We start from the raw sequence: 25327 nt of genomic DNA, 5'->3' as shown, positions 1-25327 counted from the left end.
ACTGAAAGTGGTACAGAAACAGAACTAGCCACTCTTACGCGAACAAGTTTCGACCAATGAGACTGAAACTCCTGTCGCACTTGTTAGATATCTTGTTCATGGTTAGACAGCTTTATCCCCCTTAACCCGAGACATATAGCTATGCTTTCGCGCATTTGGTATTCTGCATTTCTCGTCAAGTTTCTTTGTTCCCGCATGTTGTTTCCATTCTGCGAGCAATGAAGGGAATCGGTCACGAAAACCTCAAGCTAAGTTGCAAGACAATGAATGATGACTTGTAGTTTGTTTGTAAAAAGGCAAGCGGAATGAATTCCGCCGAAAAATTCTGAAATGTAAGCCACATTCGATACAATAACACATTGTTTTCCACTGGCAGGTGAGTCGGTGGGGGTTCAAATTCAAGGCAAAAATCAAAGCGGTTGTAGGAGGACTAGAAAACACGAGTTGTTTGCTGGGTCAGTGAGTGAGTGAGTTGGTCAGTGTGAGGTATGGATGATTTTCAACACGACTTTAGCGCGTTTACTGTCAAGTGGCATAGAAAAGCATCAACAAAACACTAAGGGGGACGATTATGGGATAGAAACGAAAGCACAGGAATAATAGTGATAGTACATCGTTGGGCTTGGATAAAAAGGGGATACTATTTACAGTAATTAAATGTTGACGTGGACTCGAACTGTCAGCATGCGAACGTGGGAATCGGAGTTGACTATCCGACTTCTCATAAGTAGTTGGTTAAAAGTCGAAAAACATTAGAACTCATGCACATTAGAGGATAGTGGGATGTTCGGCAAAATTACAAATGAGAGGGCATTAATAAACAGTGGGTTACCCGGACGGAAACAGGTAACCTGAGGTCGAAGGTGGTTTCACAGGTTTGCCTGTAATAACTGAGATTTTGGTTACAGACCAATCTTCCAGCTGTGGACTGAGTTTACATGCATCTGCTAGGTCGGTGGGTAATAAGCAAATACCCCAAAGTTTGAAGGGTCAAAAAGCTTAATAGCCTGAGAAGAATAGGCTCTTGTTTCAAATCCGCTAAGGACTTCACCAATTTCAGCTTGCATCCAAAGTAACTCCTCGGTTTCTCATCCCTTTGGATTTTGGGCATCGAAGCGTTTCCTGACGGGCCTGCACTTCTTGTGTACATGGAGAGGACTGACTAGTTGCACAATCGTTTGAAGCCGAAGATGGAATTTCCTCTGGAAGATTAGCCTCATCAGGGAGCTCCATGCTGTCATAACCGGAATTTACTATGCCAGCATTCTGTGGGGATATCATTCGAGGGGTGAGGTGTACCTGTAACGTTGGAGGAGAGGCAGCGGAGTCTGCTGTTCCACTATTAGTGGACTTCGGTTTGACGAGATCAGAGGGAGAATGGTCAGAATTGGTGAATGTCAGTGCATCCTGTATGGGCTCCAAACAAATGGGTTCCGCAGGAGCTCCGTTGTCATGATCCAGCTGCTCAGGACTTTTGTAAGTGTTAATCTTCGCTTCAAGCACAACAGTGAGAGGTGGATCATCATCCTCTGTACAGATGGAGGAAGCCATTCCAACGGACCCACAAGACTGGGTAACAGACAAATCACCGACATGAGCACCCTCTTCTGAGCCCAGTGCAACTTCTCTGTAGCTTGTGTTATTTATATGGGTAGCAGCTGCTTGTGTCAGACTGTCTGGAGTGGTAGTACGACCAACTGAATTGACATAGTGGGCGTTGTCCGTCGTAGTAACTTCCGACGTTGCAGCAGCCATCGCAGCGGCCACAATGGCGGCCGCTGCCGACGGATCGGGTGAAGAATCCGGTGCCATTGGTGGTGTTGGTTTGGGTAAACCACTGGAGGAAGAACGTGCTCGTTTATTTGCGAACCATTTCTTGACCTAAATGTTTAAAAAACAAATTAGCAGGAGAATTTCAATTTATGAGAAATAACCTACACTTAATTATATAGCACCCTCCACACTATCATCTACTCCTATCGCTACTGCATTGTGAATGAGGTAGACAGTGGCGCCCCAATGAATGAAAGATCTACCTGGTGTAATAGATACGGATGATTTCATCTCTCGCACATCAGTAATATTGGTCACACAGAATAGGAATGACATCGTCGACCATCTGCATCCTGTTCCATCCTCAATTTCTATTGCGGAAATCACAACAATTCATCCCATCTAATAAGTAGAAGTACAATCAAAGAAGCACACACCTCACACATTTACACACAGCGCACACCAAACTAGGTTGTGTGTTATGAACGCGACCCATGCGGATACCTCAGAGTGAACTTAGGATCTATCATGTTTTAGTTCGGCTGATGAGGTTTGGGCGGATGAAAAATGCTCTGAATGCTTTCATCTCGTTGATGTGACATTTACGGGTGAAAATGAAACGCAGATGTGGGAGTTAATGAGAACATACACAAGGGAGAATGTGAGAGATATAGTGAAAATTAGGTTGACCGAGTTAGAGAACAAGTGAACCAGAAGGGCAGTAAACTGACTTTACCCAAGCAGACGCGTGCGAGTCCACAGACATTCCACTGTTCTCGTTTACGCAATCAGCTGACTTGTTACCCCTAACGATAAACCAGCACAACGCGCCCAAAAGGTCATGAAGACAGACATTCGCAATCGAGGAGAAATTTATGTTTCCAGCACGCAAGTGTTTCAGGCAAGCTAACCTTTTTCAACCGGGCAATGAGCGTCGCACAAAACTCGAGGTGCGTCGCTCTCAACTACACAGTCTGCTTGTATGTTTGTGCACACAAAACGCTCCTGTCAGAGACGGCACCGTGAACGAGCATGCCAACCCAGATATAGACAGAACAACTCGCTCCAATCCCTCCAATTGTCCGAACACCAAACTTCCTCCCCCTCCAGGGTTGCCTCGCCAGCCGACTTGTATGCACGTTCAGTCGCCCGCTTGGCTAAGACCTGAGCGCAGCAACGGTGCATATGGATTGCTCGTTTTGTCAAGCCAGTAATCGCACCAAGCCCTGACATGTTACACGGGTCGGGCACTAGCGCGCCCAAAGCTCCACCACCCCAGACGTACCAGGAAACGAGAAAACGAGACAGGACGAGCAAGTGTGACAGCCGCGTTGACTGATCGATCGGTGGAGTTCGGCAATGGAGCTGATAGGATACGGTGCGCACATGCCATTGTGCAACGTAGGCGGAAGGGTTTCACAATCAAGAGGTGGAAGTGTGACACACACGTGGTTCTCGTGCGCACAGTTGCTGGTGGGTGCACTAGTGGGTAGGTGGGTTAGATAGCGGGAAACGGTGATCAGCAGATCTCCGATCAGGTGAGAGAAAGTTTGGATTTTCCCGCCGGCCACAGAAGCAAACTAACGGTTTTCAACAAGAGAACCAAGTCCACTAGGTGGCGCCCTCTGTATATTGAATTTTATAGCTTTTCACGTCTAACTGAGATGGGTAGAAGTACTTTTCCCCGGAAAAGTTCCCATTCAGGTACGTATCTCTAGGGTGCCTCGCTAGAACGCATCTCTGCTAGGACTCTTGTCTCTCTTTGCAAAAAGATCCTGAGGTGAACACTGTGATTGGACAGAGACGTTTTGTTGAACAAAAGCCACAGAGAATTTTTGAGGCCAGACAACCCGGCCAATTTCGGTAAAGTTTTTCCATCAATTTGGATACAACCAGCTGAGTAGTTGTTCGGACGTGCTTTTTGTTTACCTTCGTATTTGTTTTAATAAGCCGACATGTATTTGCATTTGTGCGGCAGTGAAGCATTGGAGTTACTGTCACCGCTGATTTGATTTCGACTGTGTAAGTCTTAGCCATAAACCAGCACTAATTCGATAAGCCATCTCAAGGAGTGCTTCTCAGAGTCGTAAAAAACAGGTTACTTCTTCAGAGCGTTCATTCTTAACTAGCATTTGATTTTCTTCTACTCCCCGAAACATCGTTCTTCCTAAGACAGGCATTCTAGGGTCCTTCCTAATATCATAAGTATCATAAAAATATTTGCCGCTACTACCTTTGTCAATCTACTAAGCCCTACAGATTATTCCGAGTGGTTTCTTCTGTGGAAAGGAAACACTGTTCTATACTTGCATGACCCAACCTATCCGATTCAACAGTGAAAACAGCAAGGTAATCTTTAGGGTTTTACCCATTGACCACTTCCTCCAGCCAATGAACTGACTTTGCTCATGCACCCGTATCACTGTGAGCCTCAATCAAGAGGGACAGTTTTTTTGTCAGAAGTGAGGAGATATTGAAGTTTCATGCAAGTGAAGACAAGCCGTGATGATGGAAAGCCAAGAGACTGACTGTTTCACCTTTGGTGGAAAGCATCAGCATCGCGCTTCACACGAACGTCTAGGGTGATCCAGACCCGCATCTTTGTCAATGAACACTACTGTTTAACTACGGGTAGCTGAGCAGTAGTGTGATTAACATGCATTTCAACACGGGGTGTTTGTTTTTTCTTGTTCCTGAACACGGTCACCTTGCTGATACGACAGGATTTGGTTTTTTTCTGATTTCGAAGACGTCTAAGGTAGTAGAAACTGTTGTCAATTCAGTGAGTGTTAGAGTTGATCGGACAAGACTTATTCTGATTTCCGTTATTTTATGCAGGTTATCGGGGAAACGAATTCGGGACTATGATCCGGGAAGTTCAATGTATATCACGTGGTCTAAGTGAGAGTAAAGCAGCCCAGAAAACATTCATGCTTAACACGTCGTCTCTGTAACGTACTGTATGATTCTGCGTTTCGTTTGATCAGTTTGCTGTGGTAGTAGAAAACTGCTTGCCCATTTTTCGGTCTCTTGTGGCGTTTCAGTAGGATACTAGCCCGTCAAAACTGTTTTTTACCAGACCCTAATGGAGCTTGTAAAAGAACAGCCTAGATACTACGGAGTGATTGGCGGCATGATACAAGCGGCTTCATGAAGAACAACGCAGTCGACAAAGTCTCAGCTGGAAAGTATGGTTATAAACATGGATAAAAGACGAAAAATACAGCGCCGTGGTCAAGTTTATCGATACACATTCTGATTAGACTTAGCCTTTGATCCATTGGTATGACCACGAAGCGCAGATCACACATGAGTCACACAAGGAGATCTAGTCGATCGACGGGTATTCTGGACCTAGCCGCCGTAAGTGCAGTCAGTCGTAGGCAAGGCGAACGTTGCCACAACTCAACGCTACTATCAGAAAGGACCATTAACGATACGAACTGCTTGAAAAGTTCATGCCAGTCATGTATTCAACAGATAGCATTCTACTAACGACGAGCTGACTTGGCTACTGAATCTAATTCAACCTAGGGAGACCTCCGATTTGTAGTAATGGAAACAACTTACAAGTTTTGCCGAGTTCCGGAAAGTTCTTTATCTTCAAGAGCATCATAGGAACTGCGGTCAGTTTACCCTCACCCAAGATTTCATCTTAACGAAAAAATTCGGCATGAGCTGTCCTAAGTTTATAAACCGAAGGAATAGCAGTAACCCTGGGTTCAGCCTTATCGCTCGGACATGGCACCGTCCGGATGGTTATTATTGGATGGAAGGATCCTTTTTATTTGGGTATGCACACAAAAAGGAGCCACTTCATCTCGAGTTGCATCCATCGCAAATGAATGAACCTCTCTCCATGAGGTAATGATGATCGATAGTATGTCTGACTGTGGAGCGCTTCCCAAAGCCATTCTTTGTCAAGACGTATACGTTCGAATCCAACAATTAGCGAATATAGACTACTACAGTCTCGTGGGCTTAGGTGTTGCCGAGGCAACACACCCATCTGTAACCTCAGCTGCAGTGTGTAATTGTAAATCGACATGAACTTTTAAAGTACTCAAGGATCTTCAGTCACGGGGAAAGTCTAAATTAAAGTAACATTTGCCCATTGCAATATGGACTGATGGATGACGTCCACTGAATTTGAGTAGCTATGGTTGTAGCTGACCACAACGTTTATGGATGGCATACGCTGTATTGTAAGAAAATCTGAGTGCAACTGCCTTAATAAATCCTGAGGGAAAGGGGCAATTCCAGTCCTAAGTTTAGCACCAGGAACCGCGATATTTTCCTCAATAAAACGTGTATCAAGCAGTCATTAAATTTCTTGTATGGTTTCATCTGTGGTCCACCCGTTCCTCATATCTCGGAAAACTCCCAACAAGTTCTCAATGACAGACTTGTGTAACAGAGCTTGGAACATCAATATAATTTTCTCCTGTTGCCGGCAAGTTAGTGCACTATGCGCGCACCTACTTTGGTAGGCTGTGTCCGATGGAAGCAGGCCAGTAGCAATGACACCCACGCTCCCCTACATTCGCTCGCTCAATTGGGTTTACACAGCAGCATGAAGACGAATGCATCCACGGTAAAATAGGTGGTCAAGGTGAGCGAACTGTTCTGGGTTGCAAACCGCTGAATGGTGTGCGTCTATATACGGATATGTACGTGCGCACTGTGGATGAGAAAAGCCTTCAGTCCATCCCAATCGACTTTTGCCCAGTCACTTATACGTGTGTAGAGTGGGAACGGTCAGGCGAACGATCGATCGATCGCAATGAAACCAAAAGCACAGCGGCAGCACCACGAGAGGCAGCACAGCCGACTTACTGCATCATCGCTTTGTCCCAGAGACGAGATGCACTCGCACGTGCGTTTGTGCATTTTTGTAGAACGATACAGTGTGGGGTTGTGCTGTGCGCGTGCACGTAATCTGCTGTGAAGTTCGATCGGAAGATGTTCACGTGTGCGCACGCACAGTTGGGAGAAGCAGTCTGCCATCGTGATGGCATGAACAAGGCAACGAGCAGCAGCATAGCGGTGATTGTGAGGACAGTGGGGAGTGAGGTATGCAAAACGGACGACGAGTGTCTGTCCGGTGAAAGCACAGGTGAACTGAGCAGCGGGAGCAGCGGCACCACGTCGGCGACTTGATGGAATGCTTATTTTAGAACAGGAAGGATGGGATGGGTTGGGTTGTGCATCTGTGCGTGTGCGAGTTGGAAACAAAAGCACTTGTAGAGTAGCCACCAAATGTGTGTATGTGAACGCACATGGGCACACAAGTACGTCACACGGTAACCACCGATTGGGATGGCAGATACCAACTGACAAGGCAACCGAGCGTACACACCACACATTCCGTGTGCGTTGAGCCTAGGTGCATGTTTAGTCTGTTCCCGAGGAGAATGGCGTGGAGTTTGGGATGAATGAGACATGGCGGAACACAACCAGTGTGGCAGCTTTTCCATTTGCCCATGCCACTGTAGAGCGAAATATCAATGCAGCTAGCCCAAGTGCCTTAGCAAGAGTTTTGTTGCTACCCTGCCAATGTATGTCTGTGAAATGAAGTGCCGATACATCTGGTATCATGTCTGCCAGCTCCAAAAGCTCCCACAGTGGGGCTCAGGTCATCTTACTCATCAAGTGTAAAACCTCGGAGACAAAGCGACAAGAGTGAGAGTGCTAGGGCGAGTGCTAAATCACAGCGCCAGATTTGCTGACCTGGCAACTAACTACCCTACGTGAGCTCATACACCATTGGAAGGCTTGGATGTTGGCCAGAATAAATTGACTAAGCTGAACCAGTTTTCAAATAGCAACATGTTATTGAACAGGCAAAAACCTAAAAGCCAAAACACTATCATACACAGAAAAACGATTTTCGTGTGCGAAGTAACATCTTGTCTGATATTCGTCGGAAAGTCAGAATGAGAGCAACGTTTTGGTAGGAGTAGTTCATTTTTATTATCAGTCCGGATTTCCCCAGATGCTAAGCAGCCAACTCAGCGTATTTATACCAAATCACTATCACATGAAGTAGTACGTCCTTTTGTCAACCACGAAAAGTGTCCGTTGGAGAAATCTATGATGGCGAACTATACAGACAAAACTGAGCAAGATTAGTGGGAACGACACTGGCATACAATCGGTTTGCCTTTTTGCAAAGAGGGCGTCCTTCTGAAGACAACTCAATTCTTGACTATAAGGAATTCAACATGATGCGAATCCTTTCCAGTGACGGTTGCCACTTTATATTCGGTTAGCGGTTGTGTTCGGTTGAAACGCATTGGCGTCAAATCGCTGAAGCCGGACGTGAAGTCCACCCGGACTACTATTCTAAGCAACACCGTGGAACTGCGTGATCCTTGTTTGCAATCGTCACAGTGTGATTCCACGGGTACAGAACTCGAAGCATTTGGGAGGACAGTGAAAATGTGAATTCCAGCTGATATCAATTTGCCGAGAGCGGCTGAAAGCACAAGTTACTGATGATGACTTCTTGATAGAACAGCTTATTCACACCAAAAGTTCTGGCGTTGGTTCCTATGGTGTGTAATTTCCACTTCGCTTGTGGCAATGTGGCAATAGGGGCCTTTTTCAAGACAAATGAAAGAAAATAAAGATAGCATACGTATACTCGACTTTAGGTAGTGCTGAACATAGCGATCACTAGACTGGGGCTGTCCAAACTACGAGTTATGGGTTGGATCCGACCCACTGCTACATAACTTCAGAGCTGATCGCTGATCTAGGTGAATTGACTAAATTTCTGTCAGATGGCTTGTGACATGGGGCCAAGACACTCATGTGACAAACGTCTGCTGGTTATCTTACACTATGGGGTTTTTTGTGATTTCATTAACTCTCAGGTAGGAAGTTCATGGTAAGGATGCGGTAGTCCTCCTTACTTGGGGTACGATCCAGGAAATGCCTGAAACAGATTAATCGGATGAACGGCAACGGCACTGGTAATATGTTTAGCCTGCCAGGACAGGAAAGCTGTGCTCAATAGATCGATCGATGTGCTGAGTATCTAACAGCTTCCGGTTTCTTCTGTGGAGTCCATTCTGAAATATGTTACCAAAAAGCTCCTGAATGCTCATGGAAAACCGGAGCACCAATGAAAGAATGCATATTTGAAATAGTTTAGACCGCAAAACGAAGTAGAAACTTCATTAAAATTAGCTCCACTAACTGACAAGCATGGTATGAGGACGGCTTTGGCAGACTTATGTTCATACGCGTAAACGCGCAAACGCGTCTGATGTTTCTCCCGTTAAAACTAAGTTAGTTTGCAAATGAAGTGTGTACAATGTAGGTTCAAGTAAAACATATAGTTGACGGAAACTAGGAGACTGCATCCACCCGAAGAGCCCCAAGAAGGACAAAACCGCTAGTGGCTGTCGAAGAGCTTTCAGCGCCCTTATTATTAGTGTTCCGTCAAGGAATCATTCAGCTTCAGCACCTTTTCGGTGCTCAGCTGCCGTGACAGTAGAAGGAAGCATGAGGGCGGGATATCGTCAGGTTGCCCAAGTCTAGATAGGGAAAGTCGAGAGGCAGAGATCGGGTTCGAACCACGGACCTTTCGGTCAGTAAATTCTCACTCTAACCACTGGGCAATCAAGTTTCGTATTAATGAGATTCTAACTCAACAGAATACATACTGCACCTGAGCAAAGGATAATGTAGTAACAGGTTTTTGGACCAAAACAGTAATGACAGCAGATTTTTATATCTTTAACTGGAAATGTGCTTAGGATTAGTCTCTCACGGACGCAGTAATTAAACATTCAGATACCTAGTCAGCTATACTGGGTAACACAGATAGGGAATACAACATGAACGGTCAACTGTTCCCTAACAGAGATACCGCCGCACGAAAACACACGCTGATGTCTCAGAAAGACCAGTAGGCCAACAGCCCTTCAATGATGAACGTTGACTAGAGACCAGACACTTAAAGGTGAAATATACAAAGTTTTCCCACGCGTACACCCAGAGCCAATCATCTCAACGACTCGCCCGGAGAATTCCGCAGTTGTGAACCCTATAGAGCCTATCCGAGCTAAAAGCATTGACCCATAAGCACACTGTAAAACACTGATCATTGAGGAAAAGTATAAACCAGTGCTCAGTTGTGTATCAGAGGATAGGTATCATTCTGGTAAAGGTAATCCAAACTCACCTGCGAATAGCTTAGACCTGAGATGATCGCAAGTTCCTTCGTATCATCTGTGGATGGATAAGGTTTGCTCTGGTGTGTTTGATACCATTCGGTGAGTATGCGGTTTTGTGTCGGGGTGAAGTTTTGTCTGTGTGGTCGTCCAGGTTGTAGCGGATCGCCCAAGGACCCAACTCCTCGCCTGCTAGACCCACTTATTAAGGGACTTCTCGAAGTAGAATTATTGCGACGGTTGACTGCAGACAATAACGTGGATGTTATGCTGGTGAGATTTGGACTCGAACCAGCACTGTCAGCAAGTGGATCAGTTTTGATTCCCGAAGAATAAATTGTCTTCAAATCGTTCTGAATTTTGCTCGAGTCATCGTGTCCTGAATCCCAGTCGTCATCCAAGTGTGTATCATATGGTGATGCAGTCTCTGTGTCACCAGACTTTGCGAAGTGATCATTTTCCGTTACTTTTCTCCTTAACTCACCGGCACCAATAGCGTGTGCTTCAATCGGTCGTAGGGCCGCTGGATCGTCTATTGGGTGAGTAAAGACACTATTAGTTGTTGAAAGCCCACTGCTTCCAATACAATTTGTTAATTCATTGGAAGCGGAAAGGCTGGATGTCAGAGTTGAGGAGATCCCGCTGATATCAGCCACCCGCAGCTGGAGACCAGTTCTGGGATCCAACAGACCAATAAAGGAGCCGTTTGCCCCCAGGGGACGTGGTGTTCCGATGGCCCCGGATATAGTTGGCCCACGGAGAGTGTTGAAAGAAATTTGGTTGACATTACCTGAGGCTGCAGCTGCGGCCGCTGCAAACAGTGCTTGTGACGAATCGAGCCAATTCAGCGTGCTTCCACCAGTCAGTCCAACGCCTCCTAGCAACGTGCCAGTGGGGACTGAACTACTAGGAATCACGGAAGGTGTTGTCGTTGAAGCTGTTGTATTGGCCGCTGTTAACAAACCGTTTGATGGCGTCAAGTTATTCAAGCTGTTCAACAGACGGACAGCAGCAGCGGATGTGAGCGGCACATTTGCCTGGGAGGTGAGCGGACGACCAGTGGATGAAATCAGATTGATCAGGGCGGGATTGCTCACTAAGGTGGGATGTAGTTGTCCGGCTTGAGCGTGGGCACCAGAGATTATCCCCGCTAAGGATAAACCTACGATACGAACGAAAGAAACTAATCAGTAACGTAACAATTGAACACGTTATTCGAGCAGTCGCTATCCTAGGTGGTCTTTACATCTCCGAAAAAGGGCTGATGAAGAATCCAACAACATCTAGCGTGAAGAACGATGTCGCACATCCAACGCTAGACTGAAAACCGAAGCGCGGGGCATCAATAAAACCGAGCGGGGGGGGGGGGGGCAACCCAGATGACATGGAGTAAGAATCAGTTTAAACCCTATTATCGGTTAACTCGTCTGTGTCAGTTGAGGGAGGTGTACGAAAACTGTCAAACTGACCAATATACTAAAAGCCCAAATGACAACCCTCAAATTTAGACTTGCATAGGACTTCATTTTGTTGCACCGATGAAACCATTCAGGGATAGTATCAAACTTATTAATGCATAAATAGGTCGTGTGGGGTGACACGATCTAACTGGACCGTCAAAGACGCTGTCATTGTCGTCTGAATGGTCATACTGACCTCAATAGGGTTTGAGTCGCATCGAGGGAACAAGTCGAGACAAGTTCACCAACCTCGACTCAGGATGTGCGAGTGTGGGTCGAAGACTGGGTGACCATAGCACAGAGGTAAACAAAACGAGCCCGGCCGAAACACTAAGTAGTATACACAAACACATGCACACAGACACGCACGCCCACGACTGGAATCGAGCATCGGAAATGCAAATTCTCAACCTGACCCAAGGCAATGTGCCCGAAAATCGATCATACAACCACCACTTTGACGGACAACCCTGATCAGATTCATCTAAGCATCAACATCTCCGACCCCTTGTTACACACACACACACACACGTCACTCTCCCTCGCACGGTCTCAGAGTTTGTCTGCTGATGGTTGGTGTCTGTTGCTTATCACAACATGGAGGGCTGCTCAGGTTACCACGACCTCGTTCGATCTAATTCCAAATGTGCGCCTGCTGCGAAAAACCTGAATGTCGTCGTCTCTGAGATTAGTGTGAGCCACCGATCGACCCCGGGCGAGCATCATAATCGTCTGTTGTGATATAAATGGGCTTCTAGCTTGCCAATAGTTAAAGTAGGGACAAGATGAAACATTTAGCAACCACCCTTTGCTAGAGCAGATTAGGTCTTCCATCCGTAATAATGTGGAGCATTTACAAGGCACCACAGCAGAGTTGTGTTGTGAGAATAGTAGCCATTAATGTGTGATGAATTCACAGATCCAGTAACGGAAGCTACACGCATTGATTTACTCATCTGTTGATATGGACGTCTAAACAGAGTACGTTCTTCAGACAGTGAATATGCAAGCAAGATATAATCTTGTGCTTTACACTCGAGGATGCGTAAACTGGAGAAAATCCTCAAGAAATTTCCCGAGTGGATGGGCGTAAAGTTGCATACTGGCTTCTCCATCGTCGGGGACAAGGTTTTAGCATTGAGCTAAGCCAGTGAACTGCTGGCGGAATCCGTTTAAGGTTATAATGTATGATTAACTACGATATGGTACACCTTTCCACCAGAAGGCATCATGAGGGCTGGGATACTGCCAGGTTGCCTAAGTCTAGACAAGAGAATTCGAGAGGCAGAGATCGGGTTCGAACCACAGACATTCCGGTCAGTAAATTCGCACTCTAATCACTGAGTCATCTCGTCCCGTGTTCGAAAAAATAACAATTCAACCAAACATCCAAGTGTCTGTCACCGTGTCTGAGAGCTAACCTGTCCTCTTCGTCGAATGTTGTCACACCCAGCCAGCATTCACCGGAAGATTTACTCATGAAAATAGGCTATCCTGTTTTTATTTAGCCACAGGCATCTGCGTCAAATAACCGGTGAGGTGCACATGAATTCCTCACATCGTACCCACCCAAGACAGACATGTCAAAAAGAATGCTTCGAAGAAGCCGCTCGATTACCCTTCTTTACTACGAAACACAGAGCGCTATATAGTGAAAGGCGCTTCCAACGAAGGAATAGTCTGTGCTCTTATCGGTCGCAGTACTTGGGATTCATCTGCACTCTAGACATACTTAGGAGCCGAAGGGCTTTCAGGAATGAGCCAATACTTTGGGCAGTGGGGTAGTCTTCAAAAGACAAACAGCACCAAAGAGTGAGCCAAAAAATACGCTGATTTCCAGGAACGCGCCATTAGAGTGGTCACTGATGTAGGTAGTCGAATGTGACAAGAAGAGTGCAAGTTGGCGCCCAATGGACGCGAACACTGTAGGTCATTCAGGTCCAATATGAATAGTCAGGAGATGCACCACTCAGGTTTGTAGGATGAATTAGGTCATTTACACTAGATTGGATGGTATAGAGTGCCCCACGGGGGCGACTAACACCACATTCGTCCCACTGAAAGACGCGTAGGCGGCTTCGAATTCAAGTGCAACCTCGTGCGATCGGAGGTTGACTAACTGTGAAAATTCTAAATATGTTTGGCTTCCATGTGATACCGTTCGATGGTGGCCGTTGCACTGGTAGCCTCACACTAAGTTTTCCCAGCATTCCGCCGCTTATCAGCACGCAACTTCAAAGCCTGCTCCCTTCATCCCCTTACTGATCTTGCCGTCCTTAGGCAGCATCGGTCTTGGCCGTCATGTCCGCACTTTAAACCACATAAAGCGTTGCTTCAGGTGATCACAGCAATAACCACAGGACGCCAAGTGTGATCATCTGATCCGTGACACTGGACAGGATTGTACCCGAAGCTTCTGAATCCATACGGCATAACCTGGTGTATTACCACTAAGATTAGCATAGCATCCAAGGTTTGAATCTAACGCCCATCACACCATAGCGATATCTGGTCACAGTTGTGAAATGGATAGTGTGCGGATATCAGCTGACACAGAGCGTTACGACATATTCAGGTGGTGGAACTCTATTTAGTGCTCAAACTCCGGCGAATGGAACAGACCTACGGCTAAACTGCGTGCAAAATCAAACCTAGAACAAATGTGGTTTGTGACCGCTTCATCATTAGACTAAGAAGGAGAGGTATGGAGACTGGATCTCTCAACCTGAGTGAGAACACAGCAAAACCGGGGCAGACTGTTACACTTCCAGATATGCTAACCAATTGTTTTTTTTAAAAAAAAACCATCAAGTATAAAGTGGATAAACGTGCTTAGGTCTGTAAAGTGACTGAGAAAGGCAAAAGTTGAAAAATGCGGTCGAAAAATGATGCAAGGATGCTTACTCACCCTCTGCCCCGGGAGCTAGCTGAATATTTTTCAGTCCGCCAATAGTCAGGGGTGTTGTGCACACCGTTGTCGGCCCGGCATTAGAACTGAAAATAGCCGCCGTCGACAATGGGGAACCGGAGGTTGCGGTCAGTGACAGAGCGCCTGTCGGATTCGCAAGTGAAGCCGACGCAAGAAGCGTTCCGTTGGGATCCGTCAAGGGGATTACCCCAGTTGTACCACTGGAGAGCGAGCTTGCATTTAAAAGTACTTGGTTGGCGGACAAAAGTGAGCTGTTTTGTACATTTGTCGACGCATTCTGTCCTGTGTTTGTGGAAGACAAGTTAACTGACTGGGACGTGGAAGTGCTGGATGTCGTTGCTGCTAAGGCGTTCACCAGTGGGGTTGTGACGGATATCGACCCATTGTTAGCCATTGCCGACATGATCGCCTGAAGCTGAGCAAGGCTCACCATTTGAGGTGGAGGACTGGTTGCGGTTGTGTTGCTTGTAAGATGATAGGGTGCGGATGATACCGTCTGAGTAGTTGGTGGACGAGGGTCCCCTGAATCAATGCTCTCATCCGGAAAACCCGATACCGTCGATGCTGTCTCCAGGTTTTGTGCCACGAATGGAAGCAGAATTGAATGGGATGTGGTGAGCGAGGTTTTGGCAGCACTGCCATTAAGCACACTTTCTATTTCCGTCGTCTGGGGCCTGACTAAGGCTGAATGACTGGACGTTGCATGGTCCGTCGGTGATCCAGTGTTGGTCTTTGAAACACTTCCTGGAGAGGTCGATCGTGTGTTAATAGCAGCACAATTCGCCGAATTCGAAAGTGTGTTGGATGAAACGACATCAGGTGTTTGTGGTGTGCGCTGTTTCATACCGCCTTTAAGGGCTGCCGTGAGAGCTTCCATGACTCCCTGAAGTGAAGCAATATTTGTTTGGTCTTGCTTGAATGGCAAAGTGATGACGGACCTAGATTCCGTGGCTTCTGTGACCTTGGACATAGAATGTCCAGTGCCTTCACTTGACTTGGCTAACCCAGGACCAATGGAGATGGAAACTGGCACACCCAGTGGAATAGTGCCTGAACGAACCTGAAAAACAGTAAACGAGTAGGCCATAAAGCTACCGTGTTCAAAGATACGCTAAACACAGCTGATATAGTGATAGATCAGCTGATGCCGGCTGAAAAAACCTACCCATCCAAAACATATCATCATACCGTATAACGACTTGATAGTATGAATCCGATTAGTGCCAGTTAGTTAATAATAAGGAATATTGGTTGTCACCGGCTCTAGGAGGTTGCGACTGTCATTGAGGCAGAACAGCGTTCGAGGCTTGTTTGTCGGACGGTGTATGAGCCCTATCGGCTTATTCCGGAAGCAGTTACACTTGCGTACGCTTCGGCGTCAGTTCTCGGGCTGATTTAGGCCCTTTGATGTCGCATGTTCATGTCCTTTATCGAATTTAAAATCCAGTAATTTTCGTTTTTATGAGCAATTCGTAGTCCTTTTCATAGCAACAAATAACCCATACAGTACTGCATTCTGTCGCATTCAGTTTTTCATTCTTTTTCTGTATTTACTTGACCATGATACCAACCAAAATCACTTCTCTGCCCACCTAGTACTCATGCTCCATTGCAGATATCCTCTGTCGAACGCACGTATATCCGGCCTATTGTGCCTGGTTTCCCTATAGCCCGCTGTTCTTCAGGTTCTACCAGCACAAATCACCGTGAAAAGATTTTTTGGCAATTACAATTGCCGTTTTATTCCTGTGAATGGTTCATCACTTTCAAACCTTGTGCTCAGGCAGTGGTCCATTTCAGGAAGCAACTCAGGCGTTGAAGGGCATTCCTTCGTTGTCCAACCAAACAGCTATAACAACCACTGAGCTTTCCTCCTGTCCATCATACACGGTCTGTGTTTCATTGTCGAAGTTTTGGACATTGTAATATACACACTGTGATACCTGTCTCTGCCCACCACGATCACAATACCATAATTTCGAATATCTTACTTTTTTTCTAACTCGCCTTCTCTGACCCTATTTCTACTTCCCCAGTTGTATTGGTCAAAATGGGCTGCACTTAAGTACAGTTTACTTAAATTGGTTTTGAGTTCCGTATCTCCATCTTATTCACACTTCATTCGGTTTTAGATTAATTTTGTACTCACTCCCACCCCAACCGGATGCAAATCAAAACATTTATCTCCGTGCCTGGTTGCTAACATACTACATGCTTCAAGGTGTAGCAAAGGGTCAAGTCACCCGTTTCCGCTGCCACTGAGCAAGACCAAACATGAGCTGAGACTATGTTCCACATTCAACTAGCCCTCTGATATCGTAAAATCTAATTGGCCTAACCCAAAGTGACGGCAGTGCTCTTCCTCGTCGCCCTGATTCGCACCAAAACACTAATGAACTGTTGCTTGTCATTTTGAGCAGGTGGATACGGGTAGTTGGCGCCAGGACACTCACCCATTCCCAGCACTGGGCTTTTAAAAAGTTGACATTCGCACCTTAGTTTACCATAACCCTGGATACAAGAAATCTAAACTAAAGATGTGTTTAAACCCAAGTGATCGATATTTAACTGAATGAACTGGGTTGACGGGAAAAATGCCTCAGCACCTTGAATACGGACGCGACTGAACCACGGGACAGTTTCTGCAAATCACATTCGACTGAGGGGACTCATTTCAGCCTGGTGTTAAAATAATCTCTGTTTGGGACTAGGTGTTTAACTTCGCATAATAATATATGTGAACGGGGGGAGAATTTTGGTATGTTCTACTTGGGCGCCCAACAGTCTGGCGAAATACACTCGTTTGTAAACAACTTTGGTTTTGTGAGAGACTCACCTGGAACCCAGCTAAATCTCTCGTCTGTGATGTTTCCAGGCAACTGAAAGTGCTTCACGACGAAGGGTGAACCCGGTCGTGGGCTGCGAGGAGTTTTCAGCAACCGTATGAGTAGTGCATTACGTACATGGATGTATCGCGATATCTCGAATTTTGTAGCAACTGAAACATGAGGCGGCCTGGTGCAGCACATTCAGCACATGCCTGGAAACATCACAAACGAGAGATCCAGCTGGGTTCCAGGTGAGTCTCTCGCAAAACTAAATTTGTTTGCAAATGAGTGTATTCCGTTAATTTCATACAATTTGGTTTCAAGTAAAACATAAGGTTGACGGAAACTCTGGGACTGAGCCTACCTGATGAGCCCAAAGAAGGACGAAACCTGCCGTGGGTTGTCGACGAATTTCCAGCAACCTTATGAGTAGTGCATTATGCATGCCCATGAGTCTGTTGCGGTCTCTATGGCAGACCGAACTTACCCTCTCCAAAAGCATGCGTTCACTGACTAGGCTGCCAGTCGAATCACAAGTCAGAGTAACGAAAAGGAACGCTATTCCCCATAGTGGGTGGATTATCTGCCTTATTAAGTGACGTTGTAGGTGGGTTACTTTCGACAAACAGTCGTCTTTATACATACAGCGTGATTCTAGAAGACTCTTGGTCAGTGCTGAGAGGAAGGGTCAGCTCTACTTTCCTCCGAAAAAGGCAACTATCATGAGTATTATCAAAACTCATCACCGAAGATCTCATGTTGCGTTTTTGGTCTTCACTGATGTTAACCACATACAACTGTTAGCCACATGGCACTTTACTCCATGATACCTGAACTAGATGGGAACGTTATATAGCATTCGTTCTCTGAAACTGAATGTTTGGAATCGCTGTGTGTCTTGTATTTAACGGTTAAACAGTTTTTATGAGTTACTGTATGACTTTTCTGCCGCGGGAACGAGAATAACCAGATGTGAGTATGTTTCATGTCAGGGGACTACCGGAAGAATCCTAAACCGGGGCCAGCACACCATGAGAAGCCTGAGATAAGTTGACCAATACTGATGACGACAAGCAAGTAAAACGGAGTGAAACGAGTTTCATAGTACCAGTTTCGTCCTCTAGTTTCAGAGTGGGAGGGGTTGATAGCAGTTGCTGAAAAAGACTGTGAGGGTATGGCAGATAGTCAAGTGAGACGAAATTCTTCTCATGTGTTGGGATACAGTCCGCTAATCTGGTACTCGCCCCAGAATGAAGTGTGTGTTGTGGCAGGAGTAGTGGGTACATGTGAACCGAAAGCATGGCAAATGCGGACAGGATGATATTATTCCACGATTCGTGCATGTGTGTATGTTTACCGACGGTTCATCACTGCCGACAACACCTACCTAACATTCTTCTAGATATGGAGCAGCACTCGCTCCCTCTGATTTTTAAGCCCATCACGTGGCTATCGCCTGGGGAAAAGTGAAAAGAGTGGAGGTCGTCTCAGCATCCACGCACATAAACACACCCAGCCACAACTACGCGCGGACCTGAAAATTTCTCCTTTCACATGCACAAACGCACCCGCTAGAGTGATAGAAATGGCACAGTAATGATTGAGGAGCACGTGGCAGCCAACGAACGCAGTCGGGCACGATCAGGCTCAAATATAAACCAACTGTCTCGGCCGGTGCAGACGCACAAACGACTGGATGCCGATGGGTTTATTCCAACTGCACTCATCCATGTACCATCGTTCCTTCTCGTTCACCCCCGTTTCTCTTCCCCACCACTCTGTACGCACAAAATTAACTCTTTCGGTGCACATAAACAGGCTATGATGGTGGTGGTAGCAGTAGCAGAAAATGGAGTCTGAGAAAGGCATTGACGAGATACTTGAAGCTACTAGCAGAAGGTTTATCTCGCCATGCATAAGTGTTCGTGCCTACCCAAAAAAACACAGCACCCAAACTGCGTCAACACCTAGGCGCTGCTTGTGATTGTGCATATCGGGTGGGAAACAAAATTTGGTGTGTTGGAATCATTCCTTTCCAGGGAAGTGAATTGTGGCGCTTGAAGTATCACATACTGAGCGGGTTAATTTCAACAGTAATGTGCTTTAAAACCGTGACCATATTCAGCGTGATATCAGCTAAAAGTGATGCACGATTATTTGTGGTTCGCAGGTTAATTAATCCCGTCTAAATTTAGGAGTCGTTTTGAAAAGAATTTTTGGACTGCGATTTTGCAGCAGTCATCTGCGAACTAGTGTGCAGTTCGAGCAATTCAACAACCAGAGTTACACTTGTCACGAACGTTCCGATGAACCAGCGGGTATAGAAGACCTCTCACACGATAGGAGAAGAGAGTTTCTGCACCAAAATAGACCGCAAAGCACAAAATCCTGAGCTGGATGGTGACGGATGAGGCGAGGTACATAAGTTGTCAAGCATAAATTCACAGAAGCGAGGGTGTTTTTGCTAGTGCGTCTCAAATGACCCATTCATCTCAAGCGGCGTTATTAACCCAACACATTTATGAAACTAATTTTGAAACTGCGCATTTTTTCTTGATAAAATGTCGTAGAAGTTAAGCAGAAAATCACTAGAAACAACTGAGTGAATAAGTCCGACTCACACCTCTCGGAGCGTCAACGACAATGTAGCTCCAAAATAGGCTTCGATATGGAGTTTCACGGTGTCAGACTTCCAAATCTGAGTGCCCAAATTATAAGAACCACAAGGCTTGGAGATCCGGCTAGAAAAGAACTTTGGGAAAATAACCTACGCCACCTCCTATATGGGTGGGGACGTCGCAAGTATTCTCTTCGAATTCCCTCGCTATACCAGCTAAGCATACGTACGCAGACAGAAATCTAAAGGTTATCACCCGTGGTAGACATGGCAGTCCCGAAAAGTGCATAAGTAACTGCGGAATAACACATCAGAGAAACAGTGAAAGTGCAAAATGTCAATTTTGAGAGCCGCGTGTGCAATTACATGTGCACGCTGCGAGGATTGGAATGGACAGGATAGCGGCACAGCTAGAAAGAAGCTGGAAGAGTAGGAACGAGAGTTGCGTGCTACTTGGCGTGCAGCACCATTGGCAAACTAACTAACAAGTTGGCTGAATGTCAGACAAGCATGAACAGACATAAATAAACGGATGCACACTACGGGACAGGCAAGCATACGGTTAGTGCTGCTCGTCTGCCCGACTGGAAAACTCGAGACTATTGAATGGTGTACAAATATCACTAAAACTTGGTCCAATCGACAGAATAACTATTGATGACTGCTCTGCCAGGTTAATGGTATATCTGTAGAATGAAGGTTCGTCCGGGTGCACCAGTTATCCGGATAACCAATATAGTAGTTGCTCTGACTATTCGCCTGTGTGGCCAGGCTTATGAACCAGCGCATGAAAGCGGTTAACGACCAGTCTACAACGTCAGCCTGAGATTCCGCTCACACACGAGAGCCATGTGGTCACATTGTTCTCGTGCTATTTCCCACACAGAACTGCGTGTGTGTTCACGGCCAGCACAAACTACACTCTACGGACAACTTATGATCAGCACGCATGTGTTAGGCGAGCTGTAATATTCACGTGGTGGAGAACATGATAACTTATGTCACGCAAAATATAGTGGTACAACCAAGGAAAGACAGCGCATGACTATGAGCGGGATAAGGTCTTTTTGAGAGAAATAAGCATAACGTGATGAATTCGCTCTGAACATTAGTTAGCCTAGTGGCGTTGTGACTGACTAAGGTTGTAAACACTTCTCCTCAGAAGAAGAAGTCCTAGAAAAGCTACAAATACAGTTCCAGGAGTAAGTGGATGAATATCAAAGCGCTTATAACACTGGGAAATGAAGTAACACTGAGCAATGTATGAGATACTCACCGACATATCCAAGGCCTGTTCAGGGGGTACTGTATCTGGAAGCCGATCGGCTCCGGAGGTAACTACTGCGGTGCTGTCACTCAGCTGTGTTGGGCTGGGAATAACACCGTTCGTTGAAGAATTCGCTGCTGCAGCAGCAGCCATGACCAACTGATTGAATAACAAACTGGGGGATATGGCGTTCGTGTTTGAACTCATTGTGGACGGCGCACTTATTGGGCTTGTACCAGTTAAGCTGGTCACCAAGTTGACCAGGTTTCGGGACCCAGGAGAACTAGTGGAAGGTGGTAAACTGGATGCAACTGTTTGAGGCCCAGGCTGATTCGACGTGGTGTACAAAACTGTTGAACCAGTACCGTTCACGCTAGACGTGCTTGCCGGTGTTGTTACTGTGGTATTTAACGCAGCTGCGCTGACGGGTACATTAATGGACGATACAAGACCACCTGTGGCTCCGAAGGATTTAAGTAGCTCCAGTAAGTCTGTAACACGCAACAGGTTCGTAGACTGACTACCAGCCATCACTCCGTTCGAGTTCATTTCTACCAAATGTGTAGAAAACGGCTTCATGTTGGCGTCACCAAGTGCAGTAGGTACAGGCATAAATAGGGTTGGCTGAGAGGCCCCAGTTGTAGTCTGCAGACTTGCAGTTAAACCAGTCGGTTGATTAGTCAGTACCCACGTAGAAGATGCGTTTGGTGTGGTCATGTTTATCTGATTCTCCAGCATTGGGAGTGAAATCAGGGAACCCGAAGTGTTAGTGGCAGAGGTAATTTGGGTGTTAGTAGTTGGATTGCCGGCACCGCCCAGTAGCGCTGTCGAGATGCCACACAGCAGGTGTTCAGGCAGTCCAGAGATTGGAATCAACTGACCCATAACGGGATTGGCGGATGAAACTGATCCCATGGGTTGTGAACACACGGTGATGTTAGGTAAGATCGGCTTGTTAAGCCCCATAGACGGAACATTCGAAGGAAGGTCCGTTGTGGTGTTGCCTATTGAAAGAATTAGTGGTACCGTCTGATTCGATTGGGATTTGGTAAGATCGACTGTGCAATGCCGCTTTGGGCTTCGTGGTCGCGTGGGAGTCGTTGGCTCATCCACTGCGTCTGCACTGTCGACGCCCGACTCATCAAAGCTTGCTGCCCGTTTGTGAGAAATAGGTGTGTGGTCAGTAATCGATCCCTCCATGTCTATTGCACTTTCATCCGATTTCGTGTGATCGCTGTCATCATCGGCATGTTTCACATCATCCTCGAGGCAAGAGTTGTGATCAACGGAGGTGGATGCCTGAGGACATATACGGCCCTATAATACAGATAGATGCGGGTAAATTGCATCAAACAGTCGATATGAAAATCGAAATTTAAACAGAAAGAAGATACGTGGATTTCTGAGATACAGTCCAATCATCGCACAACCACAAAACATAAACACATACTGACAGCTGTTGAGAAGGCTCTACTGAAAACAGTGGTAACAATAAGACAGATATCAAAATCAACTTTGCCAATGCCTCGCCAGGGATCATAACGATGTGTTCACAACCGACAACCCCGCTTTTTAATCAGGCTCAGACTTTTCAAACAGACTAGAGACATTCAGAGATTCAAAAATTCATGTTTCCGAGTGAAAATATGAGAACGACAGCGAACACTTGTCCTTAATTTTGTTCAGATTTTCAGTCGGGAAGATTTATAGCAGAAAGTACTCAGTCACTTAGTGGTACGAGTTATGTGCATGTTATCAGCCTCATGGACTATACGCACAGGAATGGGTGTCTGAAAGGGTAAGGTCGATGACCCGGTATGGGTCTAATATGAACTGCTTCGAATGGGTTGTCGGTCTCTCTCTTGGTGATTGGTGTGCATACTGTTTCGAAAATAATGGTCTAGAGCGAAACTTTAAAACTGCGAGTAGTTTTTATCCTGGCAAATGATTAAAGTTGAGTTACGAAATCGGAACTTATGAATGAACTAAATAGCTCCCTGAAATTCAAAAGTATTGATGCAAAAAATACATGGAGCCCTTAAGTCGGAAAACCCGGCTTCAATAAATTATTTATCAAATTTTGTCTGCGAATATATCGCACGAATTCAGTTTCAGGTAGTCTGACATTCGTGATTCAGTCTACGAGATTCCAAATCGCATTCCAATCGGTTGACAAACTAAGACGCGATGGTGCACATGCGCTACGCGTATTGTCAGTTCCTTAGCTCCGATTGGCTAGCATGCAACTAACGCGCAGCATTGAGCACACGATACTTGAGACGCGTCAAGGAGCAGGAGCAAAGGTGGATTGGTTATTCGTTTCTGATTGGTCAAGAGGCATTTTTGAGGAGAGAGCGTGAAAGGGGTAAGAAGTAATGAAGGTCTATACAGCAGTTGTCCATAGGAAGAGGACGCCTAGCAGATAACTCAAAAACTTTCTGAGTGAGAGATAGCGAAGACCATTCACGAAAGGATACCTCTACTTATTTAACTCACTCAACGGGGCTACACATACACACACATCGAATGTCGGGTGATCAGGCAATTTGAAGATGACCAGTATTTAGTGAAAAACGGCGCGACTGTCGAAGGAGGTTCATGTAGTGTTCAATAGCTCATTTTGACCGTAGAACAGATAGGTGCTTATATACAACAGGAATTGTATCAAATAGGACCAAAGTGCTGAGTTGCACCGATCAGCGAATAGATCTCGTTGCTAAGGTATGCGGCAAAACTCTCAACGTCACTCATACTAGATATGGTGGTGCTTTGCTAGTGATCACTCCTTCTGACGCCGGGTGAACAGTGCAGCATATATATGTACTCACAAGAGGGAATGTAACGAAGTAAACAGAGATATCTTCAAATTCCCGTCCAGCTGATGACCATATGTATGGTATGAATAGTAGCCTATGTTATCCGGATGAGTACGTATAGGCTGTTGTTTCCTACGGGTGCCTGTCTTTCTCTGCCGTCAGTGACTAAAAGGCTGCGGTAGCTATTTGTACTCATTGCTCTGTGGAGTTTAAAAACAGCGCATCCACTCTCAGTTTCGATACCTTAATCATAGGCGTACAAAATAAATTCGAAGAAGAAGCGTTTAGTTACATTTTCCAAGGCACGAAGAATCCTATTTATCAGGCTGCTAGTCCACCTCAGGCTGGAGCTGAATATGAAGAAAAAGTGTAACTCTCATCCAACGGAACGCTGTGAACGACGCAAGGAAGTAAGCACAAGAAATCGGTTAGGTCCTGTGAACGAAACTCACTGACCTCATGACCATTTCGCTATCTGTCGACTGATCCAAAGTCTAGTGTCTGTGTGCCAGCAAGAAAAACAAAGCACACAGCATGGGGTATTCATCGCTTGATATGAAGGTTAAGGCACACCAAACCATCAGTTGTCCATTGACTGACTCATTGCATACCTAAGCAATGGCCCGAGTGCAATGATCAAACCAAGGCCGTTTGAAAAATCTGTACCGCCTTGGGACACCGACCAGCACAGTGTGATTCATTTTCGGCTTCCCCACCACTAATTGGGTAAGTGGATGGCTGAAGTTGTCCTCGTCTCACATGGCACGAATCTGCGGTCTGGACTGAGGACAGGCAGTTTGTGTGCTACGCAGTCCGGTTCCACCAGCCGTTCAGAGAACGACAGAGTAGCAGATGGGGTGGTGGTGGTGGAACTGCTGTGCCGGCTTCCCCACCACTAATTGGGTAAGTGGATGGCTGAAGTTGTCCTCGTCTCACATGGCACGAATCTGCGGTCTGGACTGAGGACAGGCAGTTTGTGTGCTACGCAGTCCGGTTCCACCAGCCGTTCAGAGAACGACAGAGTAGCAGATGGGGTGGTGGTGGTGGTGGAAGCAACTGCTGTGCTTGCTGGTAGGGACGCTGAAGGGAGAGCAACACAGCAGCTGCAGGAAGGAAGCCGCGCCACACTTGACTCATGGTGCACACGCACGCGCATACGTGAATCCTAGTTCCTCTGTACCATTATCATTTAGAGCGAACGGAACAGTCACACGCTTGAAACGGTGCTTGAGCGCAAACCTCTGAACTATCAGCTCCCCCGTCCACAGAACGGAAATGACAGACATCGTATGTACTAGGATTAGAGAAAGTCTATTTTGGTGTGTATTAGGACCCTAGAATGCAGGCACACATTAGTGACGAGTTTATATGAGTTTATCTAAACGACCAGTTGAGCGGTTCAAACACGTCGCCTCACCCGTATATGAATGAGCTCTCGGAAGGCACATCCTGCA

At 46.1% G+C, this 25327-nt stretch overlaps 2 protein-coding genes across 2 annotated transcripts in view; one reads left to right on the top strand and one right to left on the bottom strand.

Annotated features, from left to right (window-relative positions):
• Positions 1 to 317: 317 nt before the first annotated feature.
• Positions 318 to 22374, bottom strand: T265_12483 (hypothetical protein; the record flags this gene model as incomplete). Its single annotated transcript, XM_009164007.1, has 7 exons — positions 318 to 1881; positions 3059 to 3255; positions 8269 to 8374; positions 9968 to 11139; positions 14039 to 14067; positions 14321 to 15405; positions 20983 to 22374. Coding segments are annotated over 7 exons (4806 nt in total), but the record flags the coding sequence as incomplete, so codon positions are not given.
• T265_00204 (hypothetical protein) overlaps positions 14876 to 25327 on the top strand; it is a gene marked incomplete at both ends in the record, with an annotated part of 32884 nt that continues 22432 nt past the window's right edge. The window contains 3 exons of the mRNA XM_009163912.1: positions 14876 to 14959; positions 24128 to 24283; positions 25067 to 25160. Coding sequence (XP_009162176.1) covers positions 14876 to 14959; positions 24128 to 24283; positions 25067 to 25160 — 334 coding nt within the window. The remainder of the gene's footprint in view (positions 14960 to 24127; positions 24284 to 25066; positions 25161 to 25327) is intronic.

Source organism: Opisthorchis viverrini (assembly GCF_000715545.1).
Source record: "Opisthorchis viverrini unplaced genomic scaffold opera_v5_2, whole genome shotgun sequence".
Taxonomy (NCBI): domain Eukaryota; kingdom Metazoa; phylum Platyhelminthes; class Trematoda; order Opisthorchiida; family Opisthorchiidae; genus Opisthorchis; species Opisthorchis viverrini.
This window is presented reverse-complemented; position numbering and strand designations above follow the sequence as displayed.